The 12,225-nt window shown below is 48.9% G+C and overlaps 1 protein-coding gene across 1 annotated transcript in view; it reads left to right on the top strand.

Annotated features, from left to right (window-relative positions):
• Positions 1 to 10,094, top strand: part of INSR (insulin receptor) — a gene marked incomplete at its 5' end in the record, with an annotated part of 174,746 nt that extends 164,652 nt beyond the window's left edge. The window contains 7 exons of the mRNA XM_007957682.2: positions 769 to 836; positions 1,537 to 1,781; positions 3,616 to 3,726; positions 3,816 to 3,975; positions 5,751 to 5,880; positions 7,130 to 7,264; positions 9,740 to 10,094. Of these exons, the coding sequence (XP_007955873.2) occupies positions 769 to 836; positions 1,537 to 1,781; positions 3,616 to 3,726; positions 3,816 to 3,975; positions 5,751 to 5,880; positions 7,130 to 7,264; positions 9,740 to 10,094 (1,204 nt within the window). The remainder of the gene's footprint in view (positions 1 to 768; positions 837 to 1,536; positions 1,782 to 3,615; positions 3,727 to 3,815; positions 3,976 to 5,750; positions 5,881 to 7,129; positions 7,265 to 9,739) is intronic.
• Between the last annotated feature and the right edge of the window lie 2,131 nt (positions 10,095 to 12,225).

Below are 12,225 nucleotides of genomic sequence, written 5' to 3'. Positions count from 1 at the left end.
CTCACATACATTTTATCACTTTATCTCATGACATTGACTGCAATTTCCCACAATGCAACAGCTTCCCTCCCACTTCCTCCCCATAGTTAACCTCTTCCCTGTGTCCTTCCCTCCCATGCACTCCCGCCCCCTTAGCTGTCTCCCTGTGCAAACACTGCCCTTCTTTCTCCCATGATTGATCTCTCGAAGGAGTGTATCTATCTAATGTAAATGTTCAGCTCAAATGCCTGGAAGCCCCAGGAGTGGGTTCAGTTCCAGATCCGAAGGGCAGCCAGGGGCCATAGTCTCAGTGGTTCCATCAGGCTCTATCAGACCAGCAAACTTGGTCCCTTTTTTTTTTTTTAATTATTCTGAGTTTTGTTCCACATTGTTCTCCCTCTCTATCCGGGATCTCCTACATAGATCCCCCTCTGAGCGGTTGACAGTGGTAGCCAGGCACCATCTAGTTCTTCGGGTCTCATAGTCGCACAGGCTGAGGATCGCATGGTGTACCAGTTGCTTGGACTAATTCTTTCCAAGCATCTTTGGTTTTCTTCATTCTTCTTTGCTCTAGGCGAAGAGAGACCCATTGTTGCATCTAGATGGCTGCTTGCAAGCTTTTAAGATCCCAGTAGCTACTTGCCAAAGTAGGAGGTGGAACAATGTTTTTGTGTATGCCAATTGAGCTTGATGTCTCTTGCGACTACGGTCCCGAGCTTACAGGTCCAACTACCCACTCTGAGTTCACGGGGACTCTTAAGCAGATGTGCTTTCGTTTTCCTCATTCAGGCAGCCGGACGGGCCTCTGGGACCACTGTATGCATCCTCAAACCCCGAGTACCTCAGTGCCAGCGACGGTAAGTGCCATCCCCTCCCCTACTGTCTCAGTGCCATCACCATCCAGTGGGAGTCAGGTGGCCACCATTGGCTGGCAGATGACCCGAGGCTGGGTGGTATAGGACAGCCTCACTCACATGCCTGGCGACTGGCAGGCTGGGGGCTTCAGTTGGGGCCATGACGTGGTCAGTGTGGTCAGGCTCCAACAGGCTAGCTGGGGCATCGTTGCTTCGTACTCAGCTGGCTCCCAGCAGCAAGAGAAGCAAAGACGCAGTGCAAAACCACTTCCCAGGCCTCTGCTTGAGTCCTTCTCACTAGTGCCCATGGGCCAAATAAAGCAAATCATATGAGCATGCCCAGATTTAAGGGGTGAGGCAATAGATTCAGGCCCAGTGGGTGGGGCTGCCAAGTCCTGTGGCTGTTGGTTCAGCCCTCTGCAGCCTTTCGCCCACACCCTGGGCACTTTGTGAAACCACTGCCAACCTATGGCAGAAAGAAAAAATGGGGTTCAGGCTGAGCCCGGCCCCTCTTGGCCAGGACCCTGGGCCAGTTAGGGCTCCACTCCAACCTCTTCCAACCATCCCATCAACACTTGGCCTGGATCACAGGCGTCACCCATGAGTGTTTACTGGGGCTCAGGCTCGGGTTGGGGCTGCCAGGGCTGGGAGAGGGGTGCCCCCAGAGGCCTGCACAGGACATTTCTTGATGAGTGAGGAACAGTGTTTCCCTGCTCTGTGTATGTGCCGGACGAGTGGGAGGTGCCCCGCGAGAAGATCACCCTCCTGCGTGAGCTGGGCCAGGGCTCCTTCGGCATGGTGTACGAGGGCAACGCCAGGGATATCGTCAAGGGTGAAGCAGAGACCCGTGTGGCAGTGAAGACAGTCAACGAGTCAGCCAGCCTGCGTGAGCGGATCGAGTTCCTCAACGAAGCCTCCGTCATGAAGGGCTTCACCTGCCACCACGTGGTGAGTCCAGTTTTCGCCCTGAGGTCCCAGAGGCATCAGCCCATGCCCCTCCCCCAGCCTCCTCCCCCAAGCATCCTAAGGGTCACAGGCTGGTCTTCAATCCCAGCCTCTCCCAGTTCCCCTAGACTCTGTTGTTTGATTCCATTCAGTTGGCTGCAACTCATGACAAGCCAGACCATTGTGATTCATACGATTGTCGTTACTGATTTTCCAAAGTCGATTGCCAGGCCTTTCTTGCTTAGTCCCTGTTAGCCTGGAAGTTTCCCTGAACCTGCTCAGTATCCTAGCACCATGAGAGCCTCCACGGACAGACAGGTGGGGCCGCGCGTGAGTGCACTGGTGGGACTCAGACCCAGGTCTCCCAAACCAGACAGCATTTATATGCATACGACTATGTCTATGTCTATATATGTACACATAGAGAGAGATAGAGAGCCCTGGTGGCGCACTGGTTAAGCACTCAGCTGCTCTCTGAAGAGCTGGCTGTGCACACCTAGTAGCAACTCCATGGAAGAAAAGACTTAGCAATCTACTCCTGTGGAGATGACAGCCTAGGAAACCCTATGGGACAATTCTACTCAGTCACATGAGGTCACTGTGAGTCGGAATTGACTCAGTGCTATACAGCAACACACACTTCTGTATATGAATTTTTCTAATAAATTTTATTACACTTATTATCAAACAACTACCAGAAGGCTGGCAGTTCAAACCCAGCCACTTCTCAGAAAGAAGACAGAGCAATCTACTTCCATAGAGATACCACCTCAGAAACCCAAGGAGGGGTCGCTATGAGTTGGGGTCAACTCGACGACAGTGAGTTTGGTTTTTTATTATAATAAAATAATATTGTATATTATAAAACTATTATAATAAACGTGTTACAATACACATATTATTATAATAAAACATATATAAATAGAACATCAATGGATAAAGAAATGAAAAACTATCCAACAGAAAGATAAGCAAGGAATTTGTTTTTGTTGTTATGTGCCGTCGAGTCAGCCCCAACTCATAGTGACCCCTCCTTGGGTTGCAGAGGCAGTATCACAACGGAAGTAATTGCCCAACCTTCCTTCCGAGGCAATTCACAGTGGAAGGAAAATAAGAAAGAAGGGAAAGAACCCTATTTTAGGTTGGGCAATCTACTTCCGTAGTGATACTGCCTCGGAAACCCAAGGAGGGGTCGCTATGAGTCAGGGCCGACTTGACGGCACAAACAACAACAACAAGCGCTGCTATAACAGAAATACCACAAGGGATGGCTTTAACAAACAGAAAGTTATTCTCTCACAGTTTAGGAGGCTAAACTCATTGCCACTGAATTGATTCCGACCCACAACAACCCCCACTGGGTTTCTGAGGTGGTCCATCTTTACGGAAGTAGATTGCCCCATCTTCTTTCCATGGAGTGACTGGTGGGTTTGAACTGCCAACTTTCTGGTTAGCAATCAGATGCCTTAGGCACTGTGCCACCTGAGCTCCTTGTTCAGGAGGCTATAAGTCTGAATTCAGATTCCAGCTCAAGGAAAAGGCTTTCTTTCTCTGTCCACTCTGGGGAAGGTCCTTGCCTTTTCAGCTTCTCCTTCCAGGTTCCTTGGCAATCTCCGTGTATCTTGGCATCAGTCTAACCCCATATCTCTCTGCTTGTGTAATGATTTTTATACCTGAAAAGAGGTGGTTGGCTCAGGATATGCCCTACACTCACCCTGCCTCATTAACATCACAAAGAACCCTTCCCAAATGGTATTATAACCACAAGCACGCATGATGGTTAGGATTTTGGGGGGACAGAATTTAGTCCCTCACAAACCCAGTGCTTGCTCCACAGGTCCGCCTCCTGGGGGTGGTGTCCAAAGGGCAGCCGACGCTGGTGGTGATGGAGTTGATGGCTCATGGGGACCTGAAGAGCTATCTCCGCTCACTGCGGCCAGAAGCTGAGGTAAGCCGCCTCTAAAGTACCGGGCAGGGCACCTGCTCCTGGCCCACGGCATGTGTGTCGCTGAACATGACCCTGTGTTTCAACTTTAGGACAACCCCGGCCGCCCTCCCCCAACCCTGCAAGAGATGATTCAGATGGCAGCAGAGATTGCGGACGGGATGGCGTACCTGAATGCCAAGAAGTTTGTGCACCGGGACCTCGCAGCACGGAACTGCATGGTGGCCCATGATTTCACCGTCAAAATTGGAGGTTGGTTTGCTTTCTGCTTGGAAATGTCTGAGCAAGTTCAAGTTTGATTTCAGAAGGAACTTTTCTACCATTGGGTCACTAAAGTTGTTCCAACAATGAGAAGGGGCAGGATGATGGATGAGGCCTCAGGCTTTAAATAGTAATTCAATTGCATTCATTCATTAACTCACTCATTCACTACTTCAAAAACTATTTATTGTGGATCTTCTGTGAGTAAACCAAACCAAACCCACTGCCATGGAGTCAGATCTGACTCATAGAGACCCCTTCTTGGGTTTCTGAGGCGGTATCACTACAGAAGTAGATTGCCCAACCTTCCTTCCGAGGAGTGGCTGGTGGGTTTGAACCGCCAGCCTTCTGGTTAGCAGTCAAGTGCCTTAAGCACTACACTACCAGAGCTCCTAAGACATTACAGTAGGTGCTAAAAATCCAACAATGAGTAAGTCACCACATTCCTGCACTCATGCAAATTGCCGTCTACCTATGCCATCCAAAACAGCAGCCATTGGCCACATGTGGCCATTAAAATCAACTAAAGTAAATTAAATGTTCAGTTCCTCGGTCACATTGGGCACACTGCAAAAACTCAAGACCCACATGTGGTTGGTGGCTACCATATTGGATAGTGTGGCTATAGACCATGTGTGTCATTATGGAAAGTTCCATTAGAGCCTTTTGTTCTACGTGAACAATCAAATAGTTAACAATTATGTAAACAAGATCATGAAGACTAGGGAAAGAGCTTGGAAGGAAATCAATCAAGAGTTCTGTGATGGAGAAAACCCAGGGGTCTCAGTGGCCCAGCAAGCCCCTCCATATGGAGAAAACATTTTAGTGAAGACTTGCAAGGTGACAGGAAGCTGGCCTGGGTGATTGCATGCCAGGTGGTGGGCACAGCACATGCAAAGAGCAGGAGGCTGGAAGGAAGGCTAATGTGGTGTGAATAAAGTGAACACAGAGAGGACCAAAGCAACGTGAGCTGCGAGGTGAAGGAGAGAGGCAGGACCTGGACCTGGAAGGATCTTGCAAGTCATAAAAGTTATTTAAACATTATCCTGCTTAGCCAATGGGAAGCATGGACTGATGTGATCCTATGTATGATCTCAAAAGACATTTCCATACATAAATATAAAGCAGGAAGCAAGGTCATTCTACTTGGGATCCCCAAAGAAATTTCCACACAACCAATGGGAAGCAGGAAGTAACATCATCCTACTTACGGTAGCTTCTCTTGAACAATGCACTGTCAGAGGATCATGGCGGGGGGAGGGTCTGCAAGTGAGAGGGGGTGAAGGAACCTGGGTGAGGTCAGGACGATGGAGAGGACTGCACAGATCAGGGACAGATGTGGAGGACGGATCAGGGAGAGGTGTGGGGTGGGACAGGAGGTGGTCAAAGGGTTTCTGGCTGGGCAGCTGGCAGTTGGTGGGGTTCTGGTCTGTGGGAAGCAGGGGGTTTGCCAGAGAAAGTGACAAGTTTGGTTTTGGATGCCTATGCAATCGCCATGGGAATGAAGCATCACTAAGAATGGGAGTCTGAGCTGCAGGCCGGGATGTTGCTGTTTTTCGCTTGGTGATTCTTCTTCTGTCCCTTCAATGGTGGCCCGTTCTCTCTCCCCACATCCCTGTGAATACCCTCAGCAGCCGTTCTCACTGGGAGTTGTCCTCTGTACGTGGAGAACATTGGGGGCAGGTGAGCCCACCTCAGGGCTCCATCAGGGGTTGGGCAGCACAGTATTGTGCAGACTCCTGAGGGCGTGTGAACTGTGTTGTCAGACTTTGGAATGACCAGAGACATCTATGAAACGGATTACTACCGGAAAGGTGGCAAGGGCCTGCTTCCTGTGCGGTGGATGGCCCCGGAGTCACTGAAGGATGGCGTCTTCACCACGTCTTCTGACATGTGGTGAGTAGGTGTGGGTTGGCAGATAGAAGGCTGGGTCTGAATTCCAGGTGCCGTACTCATATGACCTACAAGAGGGGACAGTCCAAGCCTGCCTTCCTTACGGTCCCTCTCCTGCCATGCCTCCATGTCTCCACCCAGAAAATGAGGGCAGACCTGGCTGAGGACCCTGGCCCAGCTACCTTGTTTCCAAGTGAGACTTATCTTACAGGCCTTTGTCCCCTGCTGCATAAATTGTCTGATCGATCAGCCAACCAGGTTCTTGTAAACCAAGAAGGTGTGCATATGTGTGGGCGTGCAAATGTGTCTGTGTGTCTAAGTGGATATGTGTGTGTGGCTGCAGATGTATGGGGGGGGGTGTATGAGTGTGGATGTGTGTGGTATGTGTATGTGAGTGGGTATGTGTGTATACATTTGTATGTGTTTGTACATGTGGGTACATGGTTGCATGTGTCTGTGGGTGTGAATGTGTGAATAGGTGTGTATGTGTGTATAAGGGGATAGGTATATGTGTGTGCATGCATGTATGTACATGTGGGAGGTGTTGGTATATGTGTGCATGTGTGTATGCATGAGCATGTGTATGAGTGAATATGCAAGGACGTGTATATATGGTTAAGTGGATGGGTGTATGTGTGTACATGAGTGCATGGGTGTATGTATGTACAAGTGTGTTTGTGAATGTGGGTGCATATGTGTGTATAGACAGATATGTGCATGTGTGTGTACATATGTGGGGGTACATTGTGCATGTGTACGTGTATGGGTGCATTATGTACATGTATGCATGTATATGGGTGTGTTTGAATGTGAATATGGATGTATATGTATATGTAAATGGATATGTGTGTATATGGATGTACATGCATGTGTGTATGGGTGTGCATGTGTATGAGTGTGTATGTGTGTGGGGTGCATTGTGTACATGTGTGCATGTATTTGGGTGTGTTTGAATGTGAATGTGGTGCATATGTGTGTATAAAAGGATATGTGTGTGTGTGTACATATGTTTGGGTGCATTATGTGTATGGGTGCATGTATATAGGTGTGTTCGAATGTGAGTGTGGGTGTATATGTGTGTATAAATGGATACATGTGTATGGGTGTATTTGAACATGAATATGGGTGCATATGTGTGTATAAAAGGACATGTGTGTATGTACATATATGTGCATGTATTGTGTACGTGTGTGCATGTGTATGGGTGCATTTAAGTGGCTTCTGTGTCACCACTCTTGTCTGTCATCCACAGGTCCTTTGGTGTGGTTCTTTGGGAAATCACTAGCCTGGCGGAGCAGCCTTACCAGGGCCTGTCTAACGAGCAGGTTTTGAAGTTTGTCATGGATGGGGGGTATCTGGATCAACCTGACAACTGTCCAGAGAGAGTGTAAGTACAGAAGGGGTGTGATGAGTGCAGGGTCTTCATGGAAGAGCCATCGCTCTACACAAATGCCAGCACTTGCCTAGCCAGTCTTTACACACGTGGTATATTTGCCTAGCCTGTCTTCTCATGTGTGCTTCTATTTGCATATCCTACTTTATATGCACTCCTTATTTGCATAGCTTATCTTTACATGTAAGCTGTATTTTTATACCCTATCTTAATTAACCTGCATGCCTGTATTTGCATAGCCTATCTCTATACATATGCCTGTATTTTTATTTCACATCTTCATGTGTGCTTGTCTTTGCATATCATGTCTTTACATGTATGTGTAGGTGCATACCATGTCTTCATGCATGTTTATATTTGCATGTCCCATCTTTACATGCATGCTTGTATATATATGTCATGTCTTAACATGTATGCATTTGTGTATCCTATCTTGACCGGTATGCACACATTGGCATATCTTATCTTTGCCTGTGTGCTTTATTTGCATATCCTATCTTTACAGGAATATTTACAGTTGCATATCCTGTCTTTAAAAACCTGTAACAGTGGTTGCCTCAAGAGCAAGGAGCTGGGGAGCTGGGGTGGGAGAGAAGCTCATGTTGAACCATCCATTCCTTACACACTTAAAGTTTTGTCAAGCATGTGCACATGTATTCCAATACAGTTTGTGTTTTCAATCTTTGCTAAAGGGCCAAATGGGCAACACATACACACACGCAATTAGGCACTGGGAGAAATGACCAGCATCAGTAATAAGCCAATAAATGTAACGTAAAATAAAATTACTTCTAAATTAGCAAAAAGGAAGAGAAACAATCACTGTACTATTCAGTGTTATAGTTATGGCTAGGTAACCATTCTTATCCCTGGTTGTGGTAGCTGTTCACAAAATGTTATTTAAAGTTGCCCCCAAAAAGGGGGGGGGGGTCCTAAATATCCAACAGTGTGAGAATTGCTACATAAATTAATAAACCAATATGGTGTAGGTCTGTGGTTCCAACCCACCCAGTGCTCTGCAGAACACAGACCCAGCAATCTGCTTCCATAAAGATTACAGCCTGGAAACCCTATGGGGCAGTTCTACTCTGTCCTACAGTGCCACTGTGAGTCAAAATTGACTCAGCAGCACCCAACAACAACAGGGTAGGGGTTGGCAAGCTTTCAGGAAGGGTCCATATTATAAATAGAAATATTTGTGGATCATACAGATTCTGTTGCAACTACTCAGCTTGGTCGTTGTAGCACAAAAGCAGCCATAGGCCATCTGGAAACAAATGAGCGTGACTGTGTGCCAATAAAACTTTATTTACAAAAACAGTCGGGGGGCTGGATTTGGCCCACGGGCTGGAGTTGGTCAAGCCTTGCCTTAGAAGTTAGAGTGCGGAAGGGAAGAGGTACACTTGAAAGCACAGCCCCTCACCCCTCATCCAAAGTGTTCTCATTCAAGAGCACTCCCAGCCCCGGAAGTCCCCTATGGCCTGTGAGGATTCAGGGCTGGGGTCTTTTGTGCCATGGGGTTCACTGCAGATTTGTATAGCGTACGTCTGCAGAAGAGACCGCCCGTGCCAGCATGTCTCTGTCAGGCAGAGGCTGTGGGCTCGCTTGGTGTCAGGACTGGTGCCATGCCTGAGCTCCATTGCACCGCCCACCTGAGAGAGAGCACTGGGCCTCGGGGGGCCGGCGGAGCTGGCGCTCTAAGCCTGATCCACACAAGTCCTAAGCACCCCAACCCTGAGTGGTCTTTTCAGCCAGAAAGTTGCTGGTTGTCAAAGACCGAACCCATTGCCATCAAGTCGCCTCTGACTCATGGCGACCCCCTGTGCTGCATGGGGTCTTCAATGATGGATGGCTCAGGTCTGTCTTCCGAGGCACCTCTGGGTGGACTTGCCCTCCAGCCTTTCAGTTAGCAGCTGAGTGCCCTAACCTTAGTGCCAACCACAAACTCCCAGTCAGCTGGCATCTGGCTGACCCTGGCTCACCACGGCCCCATGTGTTACAGAGTAAGCTGGGCTCCATAGGGTTTCCAGTGACTACTGTTTGGGACCTAGATCGCCAGGCCTTGCTTGTTCCCCTCTGGGTGAACTTGAACTGCCAACCTTTCAGTTAGCAGAGGAGTGCAGTAACCATCTTATTCTACCAAGAGTCTAGGAAATAAACCTCACAAAATGCACCAAGTGGGCAAAAAGACGAGCAATGTCATCATGGAATGATGAACTGTCCACCAGGTGGCAACCTCAGAAGAAGCCCTTCTTGACCTGGTTTTGGTACGGGACTGCCCCTTTGGCTTTCTTTGCAAAAACAACATTCAGCACCAGTAGAATTGCCATTTCTGCCTTGATGGTTGCCCAAACACATGGCCACCGTCTGATGCAAACGCTCGTCTGCGGCTGGTAGCCGCAGGGGCAGGGGCACCTTCTTGGGCACCAGTGCCATGCCTGCCCGCTGACATGTCCCTCTCTCCCACAGCACCAACCTCATGCGGATGTGCTGGCAGTTCAACCCCAAGATGCGGCCCACCTTCCTGGAGATCGTCGACCAGCTCAAGGACGACCTGCACCCCAGCTTTCCGGAAGTTTCCTTCTTCCACAGCGAGGAGAACAAGGCTCCCGAGAGTGAGGAGCTGGAGATGGAGTTTGAGGACATGGAGAACATCCCCCTGGACCGGTCTTCACACTCCCAGAGGGATGAGGCCGGGGGCCGGGACAGCGGGTCCTCACTGAGCCTCAAGCGGAACTATGAAGAACACATGCCCTACACCCACATGAATGGGGGCAAGAAGAACGGGCGGATTCTGACCCTGCCGCGGTCGAATCCTTCCTAACGGTGCCTGCTGGGGAGGGGTCCCTGTCTCTGCTCGCCTCTCGTGGGAAGGCCTTCGGAATACTCAGGATTCTGACGACTCTGCCACAGTGTCAACCCAAACTCAGAGATAACGACTACCCATCTGTAGTCATCGTGTGACTTAAAACACACACGTGTGATTGCCAATCTGATGCGTCGTCAGCAGATTTAACTGTGAACCTGGAGGGGGAGGGGTTTCCTTGGCTGCTGGACTTGCCAGCAATCATGGCGTCAAGCCAAGATGTTATTATTTTTTTTCTCCTCGTAGATGCAAAGAAAGCACCCATTTTTACTTTTTTTTTTTTTTTTTGCTGATGTCTGAGCTACACTATAAACTCTAAAACTTGTTTGTGGAACAAACGTTTGAAAGGAAAAAGCCTGTTCGAGCAGAATTCCACGCAATTGAGCTTCAAGAAGGTGTTTTTTCATCTAGGCTGAAGGAATTTTTTTTTTTTCTTTTTATAATTTTTCACAAATTCAGTTCCTCAAGTTGACCAATAGCTGCTGCTTTCAGGAAATGAGTCTGCGGGCTGGTGTGTGCTCACATGTGTGCACGCTTGTGTGTGTGTGTCCAGATTAGACACAGGCGGCATGTGTGTGTGTGTGCGTGTGCGTGCGCGTGTGCTGAGGAGTCACGCTGGGTTGGCGCTTTGGGGTCAGCTCGGGGAGGGTCTGCTCTTCCCAAGGGCATGGGCACAACTCCGCTTCCTTTCTCCCTCGTTGACCGGGAGAAGGTACCCATGACAGGAGCTTCTAGCACCCGAAGTGGAGCCTCAGGACTCTTCTCTCCCTCAACTTTGGTGAAAAGTGTTTGCTGGGAGCCGAAGGAGTTTCATTAGGAGTGATGGACCTTTTCAAGACCAAACAAAGCCAGGACAAAAAGGAAAAAAAAAAAAGGAACTGAGATGACAGAGTGTTTGAGAATATATTTGTAACATATTTAATTTTAAAAATGTCCAGCATTTAACCTCATAAGTTATCAACTGTTTCGGGGTGGGAGGGGGGTTCATGGGGTTGGCCTGTTTGGGAAGAGGGGGTGGGGAATGAGTGGCCTCTTTGTTTGGTCTTAAAGGCATCCATTTTCTGGGAATAAAGCCACATTAGCTGCTAACCCTTTTGGACGTTGGAGGCCATGTTAAGAGGGTGGGCGACCGTGTCTTATAGGTGGTTTGGCTGTGACAGCACCGTCCACCGGGAGCCACCTGGACCCGAGCCTCGCCTTTGCTCGCACCTGTGGGCTCTGCTGTCCTCTGGTTCCCTGCGGATGTAGCACGCACTGCCCTTCCTGGGGGTGCATTTTCCGCTGTCAGGTGTGTGAACACAACACCCCATCCCGAAGAGCAACCCACGCAGATGAATTTTTGAGAACACTAAGCAATATAAAGCAAGACACGCTGAAAACAGCTGCTGGGCCCCCTCAACCCTTGCAGCCCCTGACTATCCTTGGGACCGGCCTCTACAAGCTGCTCTGCGCCCAGTGACCTCAGCTGTGTCAGGGGTGGGACCGGTGCAGAACTCAGGTGCCTGCGGCGTGGCAACACCGAGAAGAGTGGAATCTGGATGTGAAGTGAGCAAGGGGCCTTCACACCACCGACAGATTGGAGAAATGGCGGACAGGCATCAGTCCTTTCTTCTCTTAGGGAGATCAACCACAGCTGCTCAAGGACACAGTGAACTCTTTCCTGTGGTTCCTCAGAACCACCACCCACAGGTTACCCCCGAGTGCACTTTCTCACGAGTCTGACTGCTTTCTTCTCTTCTCCTCTAAAGAGTTGTGGGATTAAGAATGGGATAGACACGTAGTCACAACCTCCGAGCCTTCTCGGTTCTTGGTGAAGAACACAGGCCGACACAGATCCCAGCCGTCTGTTGCTATCTTATTTATAGGATGTGAGCAATGACAGCACATACAATGTTGCAAATGAGCCTCTGTGATTGGCTACAAGAAGCAAGAATACAAAAATTATTTTCGCCAAATTCGTTTTGTAAATAGAAGAGGGTCTGTTGGTAAATTATGAAACATGTAGACCTAGGTCTTTTGTTCTTTTTATAGTAAATTTGTAGTGGCCGTCTACTACATTAGCAGCAATTTTCACATTTTTTCTAATTCT

Source organism: Orycteropus afer, unplaced genomic scaffold (assembly GCF_000298275.1).
Source record: "Orycteropus afer afer isolate SDZICR_OR568_19922 unplaced genomic scaffold, OryAfe1.0 scaffold00774, whole genome shotgun sequence".
NCBI classification, from domain to species: Eukaryota; Metazoa; Chordata; class Mammalia; order Tubulidentata; family Orycteropodidae; genus Orycteropus; species Orycteropus afer.
This window is presented reverse-complemented; position numbering and strand designations above follow the sequence as displayed.